This window comes from Aythya fuligula, chromosome 2, assembly GCF_009819795.1.
Source record: "Aythya fuligula isolate bAytFul2 chromosome 2, bAytFul2.pri, whole genome shotgun sequence".
NCBI lineage: Eukaryota > Metazoa > Chordata > Aves > Anseriformes > Anatidae > Aythya > Aythya fuligula.
In genome coordinates, this window is record NC_045560.1 from 135,143,473 (window position 1) to 135,165,046 (window position 21,574).

General features: G+C 38.6%; 1 protein-coding gene across 2 annotated transcripts; it reads left to right on the forward strand.

The window, feature by feature from the left end:
- The first annotated feature begins 1,772 nt into the window (after positions 1-1,772).
- On the forward strand, positions 1,773-20,994 carry CIBAR1 (CBY1 interacting BAR domain containing 1). 2 transcript variants are annotated; one of them, XM_032181834.1, is made up of 9 exons: positions 1,773-1,829; positions 2,766-3,000; positions 4,641-4,709; positions 9,194-9,295; positions 11,131-11,136; positions 13,471-13,575; positions 14,452-14,565; positions 15,815-15,934; positions 19,860-20,994. In XM_032181834.1, exons 1-9 carry the CDS (start codon positions 1,798-1,800, stop codon positions 19,941-19,943), a joined length of 867 nt encoding a protein of 288 aa, XP_032037725.1. In that variant the 5' UTR covers positions 1,773-1,797; the 3' UTR covers positions 19,944-20,994. The 2 variants fall into 2 exon arrangements, with proteins under 2 accessions (XP_032037725.1, XP_032037726.1); XM_032181835.1 differs by lacking the exons at positions 15,815-15,934; positions 19,860-20,994 and adding an exon at positions 14,665-14,970.
- Positions 20,995-21,574: the final 580 nt, after the last annotated feature.

The following is a 21,574-nucleotide window of genomic DNA, read 5'->3' on the forward strand; positions in this document are numbered from 1 at the left end:
CAAAACAGGATAAGCCTTGTTGAGGTATGTTGTATGCATATAGGATAGTGGTCATATATAACTGGAGCTACATAGAGGAATGAGGACTAAAGTGGCAGGAAAAGTTGTAGAAGGTGTACAAGATACACGAGACATAGACAGTATGAACCAGATAAATGCAGGAGAATTTGGGGAAGAAACTTTACAAGGCGACTAGTACCTAGGTGATCATATCAGTAATCCTATATAAAAACTCAGATTGCCCAAGTAATAGTATCAAAATCACCAAATTTGTGTGCAGATGTAGCAAAATCAGGACCAATAAAGAAAAAATAATTAAGGATGGATCATTTATTTTCAAGAGGATTGGGCAGAGAAAGGGAAGCACACGTGATTTCCAGAAGACTTGGTATGAGAGAGTAGAACAATGACAGATAGAATTGCACCCCAACAATAAGCAGGGTGATAGCATTGTAATTGTGTGTAATTAATATGACTTAATAGTGAAAAACTCAAAAATTTCTATAAGGTGAGAAATCGTGGAATTGTACATTAATAATAGTGATGTAATTATTAGCTAGGTCATTTAATGGATTTATTAGATTATTAATAGTGGGATGATTAACCAATAAATTCTATAGCCTCTCATGTCAAGCCTGCGGTCAAAAGGAGAACAGTCAGGCCTTTAGGTAACAGCTGATCTCTCACCCCTGGGTCCTCCGAAGGACATTTTGAGATGATATGTTTTAGTCCATAAGGGCTACAAACTTTGGCGGTGAGTTTTACTACTGATTTCACAAACTTAACAGCTATAAATTGATGAAGTAGCCAAATCCTTAACTGGATCACTTTCAATTCATAGACTCAAGGACTCAGGTAAACCTGTAGAATTTTCTCATATATGAGAACATATGTAAATGCTTAACACTCACGCATTGCTTTATTTTGGAGTGGGTTTACCCTGGATACAGCACAATTCATGAGTTTCTTCTTTTAGAGCCTTTTCTGCACTTGTTTAGCACAATACCCATTGGGCCTTTGCCGTCTCTCTCTTTTCTCCAGCAGTGAGCCAGGGCAATGCCCACACAGCCCCTCTGAGTCACGTTTCCATGATAGCAGCTTTACAGAAAGGGTTTTTGTTGCTGTTTTGTGGGTTTTTTAGACCCTTCTTGGTGACCCACACCATTTCTCCCCAGGCCTGCCTGTCATCAGCAGCACTCCCTGTGAGGCTGCAAGCAGGTGGGCTGTTTCCACACTACTGCTGGTGATTGCCAAGCCTAGAGGTTCAAAAATTCGAGAGAAGGGAGAAAAAGAAGAAAGGAAGGAGGGAGAGAAATGATGAGAGGGAGAGAAATGATGAGAGGGAGAGAAAGGAAAGAAGGAGAGAAAGGAGAGAGAAGGAGAGAAGGAAGGGGAGGAAGAGAGAGACAGAAGGAGTGAAAGAGACAACAGTGCACACAAATGAGTTTATTTCATTAGCTTTTATTTTTAAGAGACAGCCCCGACCCTTTGTGCTCTGCCCATGCAGAGGCCGGGCCCTGCAACTCCCTGAGGGCCATCCGGGCCGGCGGGCTCGGGCCTCAGGACCCCCGGGGCACGGTGGGGATCGTTCCGCCGAGGGGGACCCCGATCCCTGGAATACCCCAAGGCTCCCGAGCGGACCCCGGAGGTCCCCGAGGCCTCAAGGCCCCGCCATGGGCGGCGAGGCGGAGCCCGGGCGGGCGGTGGTTGGTGTCCAAGGAGACCGAGTGTACGCCGAGCCCGCCCGCCCGCCGCCCGCCCGCCGCCCGCCCTCCTTCCCGCCGGGCCGCCGCCGCCATGATGATGCTGGGCCGCGGGCTGGACGCCAGGTAACGGCGGCCTGAGGGAGGCAGGGGCGGCTCTGGGGGGCCTGTGGCAGCGAGGAGGAGGAGGATGAGGAGGAGAGGAAGGCTCCGTTGGGCCTAAGCGGGCGGGTCCCGGTGCCAGGGTGTGGGGTTGGGGGTCCCTGGGGCCGGCCCGAGCCCCCAGATTGCAGGAGGGGATCGGCTGCTGCCCTCAGCCGCCTCACGGAGCGCCGGTCGCTGGTGTACAGGGCGGAGAGGTGAATAATTTGGAGATTTTTGTCGTAGTGTGGAAGAACAAGCTCTCTTCTCAGCGGTCTGATGGGGTGCTGGCTCTGAAGCAACATATCTGGGTTTTTGCCCATAACAACTTTTTTTCTAAAATATTTTTTCCTGAAGAATTCCTGAGGAATGCTGTTCGCTTGACTGCATTGCTATTAAGTCTTAAAGTATTAAATTGCTTCCTATTCTTCTGATTTTCATGCGTTGCGATACAAAGATTCTTTAATACCTTTACAGATTTCCCTTCTGTTGCCTGGTTTCTCCAACCACTGACTTGTTTCTGTAGATTACAGGCACTTGCAGGAAGCTGTCTAATCCTGCCTTCTTTGAGACCTGCAGATTTTGGTAGTGTTATGTTAGTAATTAACCCTAACGGTAACAATGAGCTTTTACAAAACCACAGTATGAAGACTTCTGAGGTGATTTTTGTGATTCATGTTTTCCCCTATTGGATCTTTAAGTATAAATCCTACATTTTTGTTGTTGTTACTTATATAAGCACATGCTACATTAGACCATTAGGACTCTTAACTTTATCTTTTTAAAAGTAGGTTTGTTTTGCACTAAAATGAGATGTTTAAGTCACTTACAAATTATCCACAATGTAATTATACGGGTTTTATGCTGTGTGTGTTGTAAACATTTTTCCCCTTCTTATTTTTCATTTTCTTTGGTATCTAGGGACAATCAGACTAGACAAATACAAGATGCCGTTTCAAATGTGGAAAAACATTTTGGTGAATTGTGCCAAATATTTGCTGGATATGTACGTAAAACTGCCAGACTACGAGACAAAGCAGATCTTCTAGTAAATGAAATATATGCATATGCAGCCACAGAGACACCAAACTTAAAAGTTGGACTGAAAAACTTTGCAGATGAATTTTCCAGACTTCAGGATTATCGCCAGGCAGAGGTACAAAATTAAAGCTGTACATGTTGTGTTTGCCATCTGAACTTTTCAGTTACTTATCTGTGATTAAAAGGGGTAAAATACGCTCTGTAATCTTAAGAGAAGCATGGAAGAAATCACTTTTAAATGTATCAGTGGCAGAGCGGGATAGGTTGCCAAATCATTCATAGTTTACTCTGCTAATAACTTTAGTGAAAACTGCCTGCAATTAACCCTGTTGAAGTCAGTGAAAGTATGCACATGAATGCTTACAGAATTTGAGAACAGGGCAAGCCATTTATCAGTCTCGCATTCTGGATTACAATATATGGTTAATTAAGTGTTCTGGTTTTAGTTTCGTGACTTGAGTTGTGTAGCAACATTTTCCTTTTGCTGAATCTGTTACCAGAAACAGTGTGGAAGAGAATTGTTCACAGGGCACTCTGAGAGCCAGTCTCAGGTGCTGTCAGGGACCATGGTCGATTTCTGTGAAGTTGCATTTCAACACTTGAAGCACAAACTTGATGTGGATGTGTGTCAACATGGCCATTCATAGTTTTGAGAAGCTAAGGAGTGTTATAATTACGTATACAAAAGGAAAAGAGACTAAAGTGTTTGACATTCTTGATGTTTTCACTTTTTTTCAAAAAAGGAAACAGTTCTACTCTTTCTATATTAACAAACATAAATTAAGACTTTTTAATTAACTTAATCTGTGAACTATCTAGTCTATTAAAGAGAGCATTTTTAGAAAATAACCATGTGTCTTTCACATTGTACTTAGGGATGGATATTTAGGAAGTAATACGAAATCCAAGGATGTAGATAGTGTGGGGTTTTTGTTGTTTTTTCATAAGCTTTTATGCTTCTGGCTCCAACTGAGCCACAAGTAAGCTATTATGCTTTAATGAATAAATTGCTATCATACCAATCTATTAATAGGGTAAATTTATATTATGGCTGAGGATATATATGAAGTTGTAAAGCATGATTTCTTAATCTGTTTTCACCTTTAAATGATGACTGTATTTTCAGTCAATGTTAGGTACCTATGCAACAATTTGAGTTTGCATCTTTACATTTCTACGTGTGTTTTTACAAACTGGCAGTTGGCCTAAATCCTCCTACTGTCCCTGTTCTCAAGCCACCACCACGCTTCAAATGAAAAAAGGCAGAGGAAGAAATAAGAGCTTTTAGCCATTACATCAAGTTCTCATTTGCTGGTGGAAACCAGCTCAGCAATCTTTGTCCTGTTTCTTTTGTGCGTCAATGTAACACTTTCCATATGCATTAACAATGTAGGCAAGAGAAAATCAGTTTTTAAGGATTTTCCATTTCTGGTCTTCAGCTGCAGTGCTCTGTACGTAAATGTGAGGTTCTTACACAACAGGTGAAAGCACAAGCAAGTGAGATGGGCAGATTGTTTGGTATGTCTACGTTGTGTGCTTCATTTAGAGACTCTTCTGCTATCCCACTGGTAGTTTAAATTACATTGTTTGACAGTGCACAGGTAGAATGGAGTAAAGGAGGTATGTTTGCACAGCCAACATAGATTTTGGCTGACAACATTCCTAATGAGTCTAGTGACTGGTAAATGAACCATCTCCTGTTTCTGCATATCACACGTGCAGATGGTTTTAGTGCCCTTGTGTTTTCTTTTGTAGGTTGACAGGCTTGAAGCCAAAGTTGTTGAACCTCTGAAAAGTTATGGGACCATAGTGAAACTTAAACGGGTAGGTTAAGCATGTGTTTTCTCTCAAAGTACACTGTGATGCTCTGGCCACTCAGTTAAAATTTCTACTCTGCACTGGGGGAGTGGTTGTGATTTTTCATATTGCATTAACCAGTGTAAATAAAAAATTATATGAGGATACATCTGGACTGAAGCTATCTATGTGCTGGAGGAAAAAAGCTTTGATGTGAGGTCAAGGATATTCAGATTACTTGAGCCCAAGCAAAGACTTTGGAAAAAAATATGGGTAGTGTGAATGAAGCTTCCTGGATAGTGCAAATTCATGTGGAAGATGTTTTCTATATAAATACTGTCTTTTTTTTTTTTTTAAATCTTAATATTTTTATTCACAGTTCCAAATGATGGATTATGTGTAATGCTTTTGGCTCCTAGTCATCTGTATGCTGCCCTTAACAGCTTTTCTAAATTAGAATTGTGCACGGAAGTCTGTTACATAGAAAACTCCTTTTGAAACTGAATAAATAATAAAAATAGGAAATAGGTAGTGGTGTGAATCTTGTTGCCATCGTGGGGAGTCATCAAGATGACCTGAAGAATCAAAAATAAGTGAATTCTCTTTATTCTGAATATAGTGTAGCCACAAAATGGCTGTAAAGTTCTTTCCTCTGGTTTTCCTTGAACAAGTAAATTTTAATAAGCAGGTACTAGCTTATGGGACAAAAGTAAGTTCTTTGTAATATTTGTATACTAGATACATTACATAGAGGTTACCTTCATCCTGTAAACAATCTATAATTGACATGTATATCTTTATCATAGTCTGTATAAATAGAAAAGGATCAACATTTGATGGTATTTTATGTACAAAAAAAATCTTAGTGTGCTCATCATATTTAATCTGAGCACGCTGTGGCATTCCGTCTCAAGCTGTAGTATTTTTCATAGGTTTTTGTTCTTTGTCATATGGTGAAGAGGTGAGCACAGTGATTCCTTCACTGCCTAGCTATCCAGCTTGGTCGGTAGAGAAACAGTTGTGAAGGATACTTCATGCACCTGTGTGGTACTGCTTGTGGTCTGTAGGAAAGTTGTAGACTACAGTGAGAGACATGTGACGTGCAGAACACCACTTGAAATCCTGCCCTCAGGTGTCCTGCATTGCCACTGGTAGCCTGTAAATGCTGAGGACAGCACCAACTGAAGCCAGGTCATGCCTCAGAACAATGAATGGCATTTCCTGTTGTCTTTGCCATTCAGAATGCTAGAAACTATTACGTGATGTTTGTCTTAGCTACAGTGAGGAGTCCAAGAGCATTCCTGAGCTGTAAGTGGGGTTAACAATTACAGCAACGCACCTTTGAACTAAGAGACACTTTGCTAAAGATGTAGGCCATGCTTTTGTTTTTCTTCCTGCCCATTACTGTAAACTTTGGTTAAAACCTCAGCCAGCTGGTCTTCTATCATCCAACAGTGGGACATTTTTAGTGAAAAAAAGAAGTTTTATTACATAAAACTAGGTGCAGGACTGGTTTACATTCACTGCTCAAGTAACCGAGGCACAACATATCATTATGGCACTTCTTATGGAGGGGATGTTCTTGTTGGATGTGTTCCACGGTATACACAAACTACTTTCATGCTGTATCTTAAAAAGAAGTGTTGCTATTTCCTAAGGTGCTATTTGCTTTAAAGAGGTCCAGGTCAACCAGAATGCATTTGTCCTTTAGCTGCTAAAGCAGTAAAATTGTTTGAATTGCATGTTTGTGCGTTTATAATGTTGAGTATCTCTTTGGGGAAGGTTTTGGCAGCCTCAGTGGAATTTAGTGTAGTATTGGCCTGTAATACAGCTTCAGTATAGGATTTTAGGATTTGTTTCTGTTTCATTGTTCTACACATCAATCTTCATTTTCTGCTTTTTGGCAATTCTGTTCCTGGTTCCTTTTCTCTGTATAAAACAGGACAGCCTAAAATCAAGGTGCTCCACCTGCAGAAGAAAGGACTGGTTTGCTTTAATAACCTCACTGACTCAAGCAGGTAACAGTACAGTGGCGAGGATCTGCCAGCTCATTGTCTGGTGGCTGTAGCTGTACTTCTGAATGGTTTGAAATGAGACGGCTGAACAGAGTGACTTAAATGCATAGTTTAAAGCCAGTGGAACTATGAGCAATTTAATATTCTCTGTATCCAACCTGTATCACCCTGGCAATTACATTCCATCCCATTTCTCCTTGGATGTAATTAAAGCATGTTTTCCAAAAGCACATCCAGTCTTAGTCTGAAGACACTGGGGGAGAACGTAGGATTGTTTGTGGTATTTAGTCAGAGGTTCGTTGATGTTTGTGGTGTTTTGTTGTAAATGAAAGATTTCTCATAATCTTTGGTGTTTATGTTCCACTAAGATTAAAGAGCTCTATGATACCTTGTTTTCTTCTGGGTGAAGGTATTTAGATGATAGTAAAACCATTTTTTCATTCTTTTCAGTTAGCTAAACATCTCAACTCCTGATTCTTTCACCATAATGACATCTTCCCCAGCTTTTGAATATTTCTATGGCTCTTTCTGCACCTTTTTCAATTTTCCTACATCCAGGATAAAATATGTATGTAACCGTGCCCTACCTTTGTATATCCAAAACATCTGTAAAGCTGTGCCACAGCAGCACCACATCTTTGTCAGTCTCTGGTAAGCACAAAAAAGTGTATCTGGTAGCTGTTCTTGCTGCAGAGAACAGAGGTAGAGAAGAGAACAGTGCAGTCTTGTAGGCATTTCCAAAGCTATTATATGCTAAAAAAAAAAAAAACACTGAATTTTATAATGGTAACTAATGGTTTCTTCACCATTCTTAAGTCTGCTTTGGAGTGAGGTCAGAGCCCTTTGAGCCTAGTGTTAATTCGGAGTGGCTGGTGTAAACAGGCCGAGGCAGTCAGTGCTGGTAACAGGGCCCACTCATTACACAACACCAAGCATTCAGCTGTGACTATGGGATTCAAAACGTCTGTGTTCTGTGGCAAAAATACACTTATTTTGCCTATTCTCTTTCTGTACCTTTAATTTGAAATGTAGACCTTTAAAAATATATTTATTATTGCTTTTCTTGCAGCTGCATGGTTTTCATAAAGGAGAAAGCCCTTTCCAGCAGTCTTTCAGATGACCCAAAAGGTGCTGTAACTTCCCTTTTGCACGAAGAGAAGCAAAATTAGTTTTGATAGTCTAAAGTTGTGGTTGTTTTTTATTATCACAGACCAGCTTTGCGTCCCTAAAGTTAAAGCAAACTAACAGTTGTATACATGAGGACATACGAACAGGCAGGAAGGATAAAAACTAAGAATAAACTGCTTATTGTGATTCTGACCTCATTACAGACTCGTTGAAGAAACACACAGCACTTTGAGATGTGGCAGGCTTGTTTTTGTCATTGACTAGTGACCTGGTCACAGGATCCCAGAACTTCGAAAGAGAGACATTCCTGGTCTTCCAGGCCCTGAGAAGGAGACGTGCAACCATAATAAAATTCTGGAATCCCAGGAAGGAGCACAGACAACTTCCTGAGATGATAGATTTAAGAGCATTAGGACACTTCAATCTACTCCATTCTGGAGGGCTAGATTAATGGGAAGTGTTCTTTTTAGAGGAACTGATGGCCTAAAACGTCCATCCACTGGCTGCCTCGGGTAGATTTGGTTAGATTGATTCCTTTGGGTTGTCTGCTTGTCTTAAGGTACAGTTCCTTTAAATTAGGGTCACCAAAATTAGTGACATCTCTCATACCAGGGCAGTGGAATGATACGTATCTGACTGAAAATTGTATTTTCCATGTATGCCAAACTGTTTGCAAAACAGACTTTTATAGCACAAACAAGAATTTCAAAGCTGTATGTAAGCATTCTGAAATCATCATGTATCCTGCTTCTCCCTCAACAATGAAGAGCAGAAATATTTTTCAGCAGTGTGTGCCTTTCCTATATCAGTGTTTCTTCTTCAGCTACATCATTACGTGGATGTATTTTGTTCCAAATGTATTTAAACACCTAGCTCACTGCATATGGAACTATGCAGTTGAACCCTTTCAGCCATGGATTTTCTAGGGTATCTTAAGCTCTTTGTAATGGTTTTCTGTTCTTTATTTCTCCTGTTTGTTTTTTTCCTTACTGGTTTGTTAGATGTTGCTTTTTAGTTCTGGATGCCAACTTTAGTCCATTGCTGAACTAGAATAGCCCTGTCTTCTTACTGCTTTGGGGGTCTCAGCTTTTGACTATGTACTGTACTTTTTCTGAAAAGCTGCAAAATTCTTTTTCTTCACTTTTAAATTGTACTGTGTGCTACAGAGAGTTAGGCAAGGCACTAAACTCTTGGTCCCCACTGTCTTATCTTTTAGGGGATCATTTAACAGGGTAAGATCAGTAAAATCTGGTTTTGTTCAAAGCACAAGTTTTGTTCATGTTTTCTAGGCAATCCCTGTATGATGAAAAATGCATTTCATGTTTTTCTAGATCTATTTCAAACATATCTAAACCATTGTATTTCTAGGATGATCTTAAAGCAACTTTAACAGCAAAGAATCGAGAAGCCAAGCAGTTATCGCAACTGGAAAAGACGCGTCAGCGGAACCCGTCAGATCGACACATCATTGTATCCTGCATTTCTAGTGACTATAAGAAGTATCTCTAAAATGTTACAGCAATTGTATTTAGAAAGCAGTAGAAAATTGCTTTTCAGAGGGACTATTTCAAATAATATTAGAGAGACTATGTTGATTTTGAATGTAAGTAACTTTTCTTAAACTTTGTGATAACGAGGTAAAGGTTATGATGGCTGCTTTGTTACCCAACTCCGTTTTGACTGAAAAGAAACTGAAGTATTTGATACGTTTATGCCAGAGAGGTAGTCATAGATTGCATCTAAGACATTGGCAGGTTTTAAAAGTAAGTGGAATCAGACACCTTTTTCACTTCTTTGGATTTTTATTTTTATATTTACATTTGCCCTTTTGGTGGTTGTGCTTCCTTGTACCTAGACAGGGTGCGAATTTGTGTAATGGGAAAAGTTGTAATTCTGCTGGAACAATACTCAACCAGACTACTCTTCCTCTCAAGAGACTGGTGACCCTCCCCAGTACATTATTCGGTATCACAGAGGGAAAAATTAAGCTTCTACAAAATTTCCATTAAAACATCACTGATGTTTCAAATTCTGAAACAATCAGCTTTTAGGAAATGACAATTTCCTGATCTTTTGGGGCAATCCTAGTTCAGTCCCCTTGTGCCTTTATATTATGATACAGCATTTAAGTTCACGACCACGTGCTGTTTATTTTTTCTTACGCTCTGGGGTTGGACTCAGGATTGCATAGTGAAGCAGTGCTATTCTTTGTAGGATTTCATCAACTTTATTTCAGAAATGATGATCTTTCTAGCAAGCGGGGCATGGGACAGCAGAAAAAGAGAAATGGTTGTGATGGTCAAACACCACCCAGGAGAATTGCGTTCTATTTTTCCCTTCTGCTGAAGAATTTCTATTTATTACTAATCAAATCAGTTAAATCAAGTGATGACTAATCAGAGTTCCTCAGGAGATAAGGACACGTGCGTCAGCTGTGGGGTTAGAATTTGAGCTGTGATGCAGAGTTCTCTTCCAGCAGGATTAAGGAAGTAAATCTTAGCAGTAACATATTATCCCCGCAGGGAAGCTGTTCCCTGTTTTCCTTCCTCTTGCACTAATTCCTAGTTGATTTCACATACATATTGCTGGCACTTCTCTTGTTTCTTCTTGTCTCTTTGCTACACCCTTCCATGGCCTAGCTTCTTGTAACACCTGTGGGTTTTGTACTTAAAACTTTGCCTGAAAACTTCAGTCTGAGTAGAGCCTATTTTTGGATATGCCCAAAGGCATGTGCCTTCCAAACACCGTGTGTTTGCATTTAAAGTGATCAGCACAAAATACTGGGAATCAGGAAGACATCGTGCAACTTTCTTCCTGGCCTCACAGGCTCAGCACTATAAACATTCTTTGCCTTGGGATAGAAAAGAACAGTACAATAGAGTAAGCTAAGTGTCAGACCACTGGTAAAGAAATGCTTAAAAACCAGGGGGGTAGTACAGCTTTGCAAAGAAAACCTTCTCAGATGTGTGTATATAATATCTCTTTTAATATAAAAATTATTTATTTTTTTTTTTCTGAAATGATCTAGCTAGGTTGTCTGAATAAAAAAAAAAAAAAAAAAGTAACTAACCAAAATGTAAGTCCAAGACAAACAGCTGTCCTGTTTATAATACAAAAGTCATGATAAATTGTATGACTTGTAACAGGAAGCTTCAGACAACATAATAGTAACATCCTCCAAGTACACAGAAGTTCTCAAATATCTCAGGTAAATATTTCACAATGTATAGTAATTGGAAGTAGAAACAGGTACTTTAATGAATATTTATTATTTTGCCATTTGTTTCCTTTACTAATATTTCCAGTCACAGGTAAGTGCTTCAGAAGAGGCAATTCTAAACTGCTGCTGTACAGACTGTGCAGGTTCTGCGAGTTTAAACATTTCACTCTACAGCAAACAGAATTCCTTTCCCAAATCATCTGCGCACATCTGGCCTGTCTAAGATGGATCAAGAAGATATATTTGATTATCATAGAAATAACGTAGTGTGTTTGCATGTGTAATGGCTGCTCATGCATAACAGCTGCCTTCTTTTACTGAGAATGAGTGATTGCAGTAATTGGGAAAACACAGTATGTCTTTTTTTACTCTGTTTCCCTCCTGTGCTTTGGACAAAATCAAGAAAAGGAGATGAGTACATGACCTGATGGAATACATTCAATGCAATACTGTCCTGGGCTACATCAAATGAAGCGTGGCCAGCACGTCACAGGAGGTGATTCTCTGCTGTGATGTGACCCCAACCTGGAGCACTGTGTTCAGCTCTGAGGCCCCCAGCATAAGAAGGATGGGGACCTGTTAAAGCAGGTCCAGAGGAGGCCACGAAGATGCTCAGAGGGCTGGAGCACCTCTCCTGTGAAGACAGGCTGAGGGAGCTGGGGTTGTTCAGCCTGGAAGGCTCCAGGCAGACCTCCTGCAGCCTTCCAGTACCTCAAGGGGGCCTGCAGAAAAGCCGGGGAGGGACTTTTTGTCAGGGAGCGTAGGGATAGGACAAGGGGGAATGGTTTTAAATTAAAAAAGGGGAGATTTTGATTAGATATTAGGAAGAAATTCTTTACTGTGAAGGTAGTGAGGCACTGGAACAGGTTGCCCAGTTAAGTTGTGGTTATTGAACACTCCCTGGAAGGGTTCAGGGCCAGGCTGGATGGGGCTTTGGGCTACCTGATCTAGTGGGTGGCATCCCTGCCTATGGCGGGGGGGATGGGCTGGAACTAGGAGGTTTTTAAGGTGCCTTCCAACCCAATCCATTTTATGATCACTACCAATTTTATTTGCCAAGTAATGGTAGAATTTTATGTGTGCAGACTTAACTTGTTTCAAGTTGATAAACCGGTAATAAAAGGTTAGCAGATTTTAAAGAAAAAAGTGACAGAACATGCATGTGTTTTTGATAGATACGTAACAGTGAAACCAGACTGTGGGAACTGGGCCGGTGATGTCTTATTTCCATGGCAGATCACTCAATTTAAAAAAAAAAAAAAAAAGTTCCTCTGAAGATACAGTATTGGAGAAATGGGAAGAGTCCCATTCTTCCCAATGGGAAGTCTTGATGATAGGACACAACTGGTTAATCCATTTCCAAATCCCTGGACAGAATAGATTCCTGATGATACTCTCAGGAAAGTAAAGACTGTAAGTAAAGGCTGTCTTGAGTAGTCCATGATGTTTGACCAGTAACTTATGGAAAATAAAGTAATTTTAGACCCAAATGTTGCAGTATAAGTGCAAGCTGTTAGATCTTTACATATTTTTTTTGTAATATTACACAGTTCTAAGACTTGAAGGTACTTATCCAGAATAGTTCAAAATATAATTATTTAAATGGTACTGCACGTTTTATGAAGTTCACTTATATCTAATTAAAATACACATCCTAAATGTTTTTTGTAGTAACACAATAAGAGGAACTGTATTTATGCATTAGTTCTTGGCTTGTGTGATCTTTTCTAACTGCCCAGTTGAATATATTTTTATAAAATAATTATATAAAATACATTTTGTATTAAAGATACACATGAAATGCTTTTTAACCTAAAAAATATATTGGCTCTAGTCTACAGATTGAGATACTTATGGGAGAAGTGCATTAGTTCCAGTTGCTCCTTTGCTGTCTAAAGAATTTATAAAACCTTAGACAAGGTTCAGTGTGTGGCAATAGAAGAGATTTGTTCTAGACACAACAGGTTGATCTGCACTGAAAAATAAAGGGTAATATTGTCTGCTTTTCCAGCAATCTGGCCTGTGCATTCCTGTCTTCTCCTTTATTATTAGCTCTAAAAAATTACCTTTTTGTGAAGTGTAATCCCTTGCGGGTTAACCCATCTGGGCTAACTCCCTGAGCCCAGTCACTGTGTGGTCAGATCATGTCTGGGCTGGATTTGCAGAATTAGCAGACAAGCATTTAGAAAATGGGTAGGGCAGTGAGACTTTCCTGATTGCCTGGAGCTAGTCATTTCTCATGTTTCAGATCAAAACCACAACACTATAGAAGACATCTTTATTAAGCTACAAACACATTTACGGATACAGTCATCCAGAAATGTAGTATTTTGAAAACCCAGATTCAAAGGTTTCAGAGCAATTAGATAGCAAATAGCTTTGTATCAAATACAGAACTAATTTCACCTTTGTGTTCCTTTACCAGGCTGAAAGTGAATTGCAGAGAGCTTCGCTGGATGCAACTCGAACAACTCGGCAATTAGAGGAAACAATTGATAATTTTGAGAAACAGAAAATAAAGGACATAAAAGTAGGTGTGCTTACATTTCAGGATATAACATCGTCTTCATCTTGCATAACATTTACTATAGTTACTCTTCAGCAAGATTAAGCAACAGTTAGTATTAATTTATGCTTACATAAATACAAAGCTTGTGATATTGACTATTTCATAATCCAAACATCCACAGCTTTGCAATTTGAAAATCAGTTCATTATTTTTACAGGTTCTCAAATTCCAAATTTTCATATATTAGATGGTGTAGTATCTGCAGTTTCCAACAGTTGCTGTATTCTACTTCACTGGTAGCTGCATTTCGTAGTAGAATGATGTGTGGATTAATATCAGCAAGATTAACAGAAATAGTGAAAAGTAAATAATATAGTTTACATGCCAGAATTTGTGTAGGTTACTGCAGCGCAGAAACCATCAAACGCTTAGTGACTACAAATACAAAGCTTTCATTTCTCTCAATCTCAAACGTCGAATGGCTCAAGTCCCAAAAACTACAGTAATTGAAAAATATTTAAATTATGTGATCTCAAATTCAGTTATAAAAATGAGATAGTTTTTATTGGAAAAAAAAAAAAAAGACTAAATTAGAAAGAATGGTGAATGGGAATAGGAGAGATTGTTGGGGGGGAAAAAAAAAACAGCCAGTATTTGATGTTAGATTAATTCGAAAAAGATTGTGTGAGTTCTGAACGTATCAATAAAAGCTTTTATGTCTTTTATTACAAACCAAAAAACACATAACTATCTGTAAATTATAAATATGTATAAAGTTTACAGTTAATCTTTCCCCATAAGTTAAAAAGATACCTATCAATAAAGAAAAAGTCCCTGGCATTTCAACTAGAATGTACTCTATAGCATTAAGAAAACTTTGTTCTTATTTGTTTTTAGAACATATTTTCTGAATTTATAACCATTGAAATGTTATTCCATGGGAAAGCTTTAGAGATTTATACTGCTGCATACCAAAATATCCAAAATATTGATGAAAACGAAGATTTAGAGGTAAGAGTAATTTAAGATTTGCTTTTCAGTTTACTTACTACATAAAGACAGTTTTCATACTTCAGTGGTATACATGTCCCATGCAACGTTACTTTTCAGGTTCCCAGAACAAGCTTCTCGTTCACACTAAGCCATTTTTTGCATTTATCCAAAAAAATAAAGGTCCACGGGTTTATATACTGTGAGATTTTAGAAGCAGACAAGAACCATGGTGACCATCTAATCATTCTCACAAAGACAGATAAGAGACTTCTCCTAAATTAATTGCCATTCCAAGCTCAGCTAGTCCCACTTCTTAAAGAACACTTCTGCAGTGAATCTTGCTGTAAAGATGCACAGTAAGACAGAATGTTATACTGCTCTGATAAGATCATCTAAAGACTAATTACTCCATTAAAAATCTCTATCTTCTTTCTGTTCTGAGTTCTGTTTTCTTTTTTCATCTTGCAGTTGTTATTTTTCATTACACTGTATGCCATAGCAATCTTGTACTGCTGTAGTTTCACAATTAAAAGGGCATGTGACACCACTTCAGAAATATTCCTTAAGTCAGTATTTTACCTTTCACAGCCAGGTTTCTGGTTTCATATTAGAGTTCTTGCTGATTTGACAAGATACGCTTTCTATACAAATACTGACTTACCATAATTCTACTCTCCTCCTTCACATTATTAATAAGGTCCTGCATGAATAGTTCTATTATTTTTAGTATCAGGCTGATAGTCCTACGATTTACTCTTTTTGGCTGTTGGAAAGAACTTGTCAGTATAATGGATACCACATTCTCCCCTGTGTTCTAAGGGTTTTCCAAAATAGTTCTTGAGCTGCAGATCACTTGAACATTTCAGACAAAATTCCTGACGTAGCTGTGACTGGCAGCAAGGATTTGCTTGTGAAGGGGCCAAGAGCTCATCTTCCCAAGAACTGGAGAGCCTGAGGTGGAGCTGCTGCAGTTTATAGCTCTAGCTCTGGGTTAGCCTGAAGCTCAGCTCTGTATTTTGATGGGAAACCACTGCAGTTTTTCACTTGTGAATCCCCTCAGATATCTGAAGAATGTTTACATTGACCACATAAATGTTTTGATAATGTCTTAGGTTGAGGAAGGATGTATTTTCAGCTAAATCGCTCCAAACTACAGCTGGTACATCTATCTAGAGCAGGGCTAATTGCCCAATGCTGAGTTTTTGTTAGCTTCAGTCTTGGTGAGGGTATCATGACACCAAAGTAACAGCTTTCTTCATTTGAACAGGTTTTTCGGAGCTCGCTTTACCCACCAGACTATCAGTCTCGCTTAGACATAGTTCGTGCAAACTCAAAGTCCCCCTTGCAAAGAACCGGCTCCTTAAAATCTTCATTGAAGACAGTACAGGTAAGAAAGAAAGATTAAATGCCAGCTCACTATGTTCATTAAAAGAATGTCTTAAGGAGAACCTTAGCTAATGTAAATGAGTCTGCTCTCTTCAGTGAATTCAGGACAAAGTGATTTCCAGTGATACCATTTCTTTCATTAGTGAACTCTGGCATCTTGTACAGCAAAGATCTAGGAGCTTCTTGGGAACAGAAGTGCTGTTCTTTAAGTAACATTTCCATTTTCTTTGTCACAGTGGATTCTCTACCACGTGGTGACTCAGATTAGCGATCCCTCCTAGAGCAAAGCAAAACACTGACCTACACACCTTCAAATTCAAATTCAAAGCAGATGAAGGAAAAGGAAGATGATTAAAAAAAAAAGGCAAAACAGCTAACAGTGTTACTGCTTTTGACCTAGCTACCTTGCAAAAATCTTTGACTGTTGTTTGCAGCAGTAAGCTTACAGACATCATCACAAAATGACTGAATTTTTTCTTCATTGCAGCTTTAATCATGTAACTGAGGTGATTCGTTAGCAGTGGTTCAGTTACCGAGATGGCCAGATATAAAATGTACACATCCCGTCTTCCTTCTTTGGATGCATTGGTTTTGTAACAGTGGAAAGTTTTCTTCACTGCACTACCCCTTCTCTGCTCCTCTCAACACTTAAAGGATCATTACAGTTGAGTTACTCTGTTAATGAAAGTGTGAGTCATGCCATTTGAAAAGATAAAAGAATCCTGTATTTCAGGGCATGGAGACCAATGTTAGCATTAAGATTCCCTACCTCTTTACCAAACAACCAAATTTCAGGTATTTCAGATTCGTGGGCTGTGTTTTGTTTTGTTTTGTTTTCCAGAAAGTATTTAACCATTCATTTTCTGAAGCCCAGAGAGAGCTGTCAGAAATCCGTTGCCACGTTCCTTGAGAATTCCCTGTGGTACCATAAAACTGTCCCAGTGTTACGGAAGTATTTGTAATTACTTCGAGGTGCCACAGCTAGCTGTATTTTGGGACTGTCTTTAGAAAAACAGAAATCTGAATGTGTGTATGCTCAGAGGTGGTGTGGGCTCCATTTTGACTAACTTGCAAGTTTACCTCTCTTTCAGCTATATTTAGGTGTTCACGTTCTCTTAACCTATTAATGAAATATCTGAGAGAAATGAGACCTAGGGGGAAACAATGCCATCTTACTGTGCTAGGCAACGGATCCAGAGCAGGGGTGGAGTGCCTTAATGCAGTCACTAGAGGGCAGTAAAAAGACGCAGACATCTTGTTGGGCACCCACACACACACACGTTGCCCTTTTTGGTTCTGTAGTTGGTATGCTTGCATCAGAACCGGCACCTTGAATTACACTAGGGGCTGCAGTCTCTTAAACCCACCTCCAAACATTCACTAGCAAAAAACGCTGCTTTCAGCAGAGCCTTCAGGTGAGTGGTTTTATCTTTCTGGGGATCTTCCATTCCCAAAATTTTCACATTTGTTTGATTTCATGCATCACAACGATATTTTACTGACTACATAAAGCAGTAGTTTGGAATTTACAATTTAAAGCAGTATAATATACTATTATATATACTATTATATATATATTTCCTGTGTCAGAAATCTGAAGTACCCCTAGAGCTGGATTCACTTTGGAGAAAGTACCGCCTCCTTTTAAAATTCTAGTGCCTTGATTTGAGGTCTAACTTGGTCAAGCAACAAAATAATTTGACATGTGTCCCATCACTTACAGGATGGCTCCCCATCATGAGAAGAACTTTTCAGAGAATTTTAAATATATTTTTTAAACGGGAGTATTACAGATATTTAGTTTTACAAAAGTGCTGAAAAGGCTATTTAAGTTTTTATAAAAATCCTTAGTGAATCCCTGCATTTTGCCCTTTCATCAGCAGTTTTTCTCTAGTTTTCATTGTCTTGATTCAGGTTGGTTTGCTGTATTTTAGACAAAACTATAGCAGAAAATAATGACTTCTAGGTACTTTATTCAGATTTAGCTACAAGGGTTTTAGGCACATGCATTTAACTGTTTTGCACCTGTTCTTCTAGGGCAGAAAAATATTTTAACCATGGCTGAAACTGTACGCAGCAAAGTGTTCCAACACTGCCCACTGTGTAAGACATGAAGAGAGAATGGCATGAGTAGAAAATTGCCATGCTTTCTGTAGCACAAGCAGTGAAGCATGCGGCTGAACAGCATGAGCAGGGGGACAGCCATCACCTACATGCAAACTTAGGAGCATTCATTTTCACATAAAATAGCTTAGGACAAGAAACAACAAATTATCAAGTTCCATTACATTTTTTAAAAGCAAATGAGTTTTTCAGGTACTGGTACGTTCTAGCTTTATGGCAAAAATAACATGCGTTTAAACTGCCTCATTTCCTTTCTCATTCTCCTTACTCTGATCCATTTTGGTTCTCAGGTTAGCCACCAGCTTACCTCCATCAGTGAAAGTATTTAGTTTGCTCTTTATTTAATTACAGAGTGGTCAGAGATACCTGACTAGCGAGTAGAAAGACCCCAAACGAGCACCTCATATTCCAAGAGAGGGGAAGCTTTTATTCAGAAATATGATTGAAGTTCTTGAGAACTTCAGATGCTCTTAAATAGAGGAGGAAGAAAAAAAAATAAAAAGAGGGGGAAGAAAGAAAAAAAAGAGCTTGGAAGATTAGTCTGTTGAAATGAAGCTACCTTACCAGGCTCAATTTGTGGCACTCCTTTATCTTCAATTCCAAATCAGTGTCATTGTCTCTGTCTTCTTTCCCAGAACGAATTGCTGCATTAGGCATTCACACTCAAGTTAACCCAGTTCCATCTAATGATTAACTCCATTTTCTGTTAAGTTCAAAAATTTGCAACCAAGTACTTGCTTAAAGCTGAATCATGTATTTCGTGAGCATCAACACCACTAAGGATTCTTCTGCTTTCGTTAGTTCACTAATTACACAGTTTGCTTTATGCACACACCAAGTTTTTTTGTTATGTACATAGCTGTATAAATTAAGAGATCTCACAAGTCTGAATTTAATAACCGGTTTTTAAGAACCCTTAAAATAGGAGGTTGAGAATAAAAGGGCAAGTTTTGTCTTCAGTACTGAAGTTTGTGTATGTAGCCACATGTGAGAAAACTCAGGAAACATTAGAGCTGCAGATGCCCTCAGAGAACTGCTGAACCCAAAATCATTTTTGAAAAGCATTCTAGATGATTCAGATAGCTACCTTTCTTAACGTTCCTTTTTCAGGGGGGAAAAAAGGTATTCTACTTTAAATTGTAAATGTTCCATCTTCTATGAATACTCTCTCTTTAGTAGGAATTAGAGCTCTCATTAGAAGAAAGTACTGATGGCAGAGCCTTTCAGATAAGATGAAAGCTTAGCAGCTGGCATTTTATTATTATTTTTTAATATTTGATGAACCATAAAAGGACTGAAGTTACCACTCTGAAGGGCAAGCACTGGTGGTCAGGGAAACAAGTTCATATATGAACCAAGACTTCTGGTAAAGTCTCTAATTTATTCTCAGAAACAGTTTAGAGCAGCACAGTGTTGAGCTTTTCATTTAACTGAAGAGGTTTGATGTCTTCAAGATTATGCCTTAACACTCACCTTCAACCTGCCGTCTAGGGAGCCAACCAGCAAAAACCTAACACCCTGTTGCTTTTTAACATTAATTCAATTACTACATAGCTTTCCCTGCCATGTAATAGCTTTCAGGAGTATGGGGATTTTTAGCTTTCAAGATTCATCTACTGATTTTCTAGTTGGTGCTCCGTTACCTTTCTGTTGGCATGCTGCACTTTACCATAAATTGCAGGATTAAGGGATAAAGACCACCACCAAACACCCAACCTACAAGACTTGAAATGCCAACAGAGACGTTTTCCTTCCAGCATTAGATACATACTTGATTTACTTTTGTTGTATTTTCCTTTTAGATTTCCAACAGCATGCCAAGGAAAGAGGAGGAGGAAGAGGAGGAAGATGATGATGAAGACGATGATGATGAGGAAGAACTTTAGATGCTACAAAGAGATGTAACAAAACTGTTCCAAATGTCTTTTTTTCTTAACTGACTGGAAAACAGAAAAGACTTCCCTTTACCTAAAGGTTTTTATGTATTAATTACAATATTAAAAACTTCCCTGAGGTTGTATTTTTTTAAAAATTCCATCAGGAGCAAGAATTGCTACTAATAGTAGTGTATTCTACAGACAACAAATGACCGGTTTCAAAGAAATGGAATTAGGTTTGCTGCAAGTGGACAATTTCAGCAGCTAGGAAATGAAAACTGTAAATAGTATCTTCTATTAGATATGCATAGGTGCTATATTGCAGTCACAGTTGCTTAAACTTCTATGACAAATGACACTGAAAAACTGCACGAAGCTGACAAGCAGTTATGAACGTAAGGGTTTTGCTTGTTACTTTGCCAATATATTGCCACATTCTCTAGCTACACACCTCTCTGTTCAGTAAATCCTCTAGTGGTACCTGTCCTAACTGGTTTTATCCATCCTAAAGTAGCAATCCTGTTACATTTCATTTCATTTTGTTACACACCCTGGATTACAGAAGGCAGAGCGGGGCATATTGTTCTCTCATTATTTTCCTGAGACTTGTCTAAGATGACTTTTGATTCCTTTATACACGCACAATGAAGCATTAACTATTAAGGGCCTAGCCCAGGATCTTGTTTTAATACTGCATTGCTTTTAAATAAAAGTGCCTTCATACTAAAATTAGGTAATATTTTATATAGCTGACATTTATTATGAATTGACATTCTGTATATATAGTTTGTTTCCTGTGTTTATTTGGTTGATTCAGTTATCATTTCCATCCAATGCATCAGAAATTACACATTTTGAGTGTAATTTCCAGGTCTAGTATCTGCTAAATGTGTAAGATTTTCATTACTACAAAAAAAATGAACATTTTTAAAGGTTTTTGAGATGTTAAGCACACGTATAAAGCCAGAATTTAAACCTGTAACTGGGAAAACAATTTCGAGTTATAAGCAAATACTCTCAGTTAAGGAAATAAACTATGAAATGATTTTTTTAATATTGATGCTGTGTGTGTTCACTGATGCAAAGCATGCAACACAATTGTTTTAACAGGTGAGAAAACAGGTTTTGCCAAAAATTAACATGAGGAAAATAGAAGTGAAAATGTCAGTATAGAGGGCTCTGGTTTAAACCCAGAAAATAGTTTTACCAATGAATTATGTACTATCATCACTTACCTACCATTGACAAGAAGCAAAATGCTAATGACCAGAAATAGCAATGACCAGAATTGGTAATGACCAGAATTTAGCAGAATGCCAAAATGCATTTAGGAAACGAATTCCCTTCTATTTCAGCAAGTAGGGCACTTAGATAGATATTGGTATCGTTACTGATCATTGCCACTTTTCCATTTCATATTCTGTCAAGTCATGTAGTGCACGTCCTAAATACCTGGTTCATTTAATGCCTTTATCAGTATGCTCTAGGTATGTGCGAATAGGAATTATTTCTGTACCGTATCTTGAAAAAGGGATTCTTAATAAAGAATGAAATAGCATTTACATCAACTTCCAACTAAAAGATCGGTTTTAAGATACAGAAAGGGTTTTTCTTTCCTGAGCAGCTTCTCTACCTCACAA

Coding starts and splice junctions, on each gene's coding strand:
- CIBAR1 (XM_032181834.1), top strand. CDS start 1,798: ATGATGATGCTGGGCCGCGGGCTGGACGCCAG. Junction 4,710..9,193: donor CCATAGTGAAACTTAAACGG/GTAGGTTAAGCA, acceptor TTGTATTTCTAG/GATGATCTTAAAGCAACTTT. Junction 14,566..15,814: donor ATGAAAACGAAGATTTAGAG/GTAAGAGTAATT, acceptor TCATTTGAACAG/GTTTTTCGGAGCTCGCTTTA.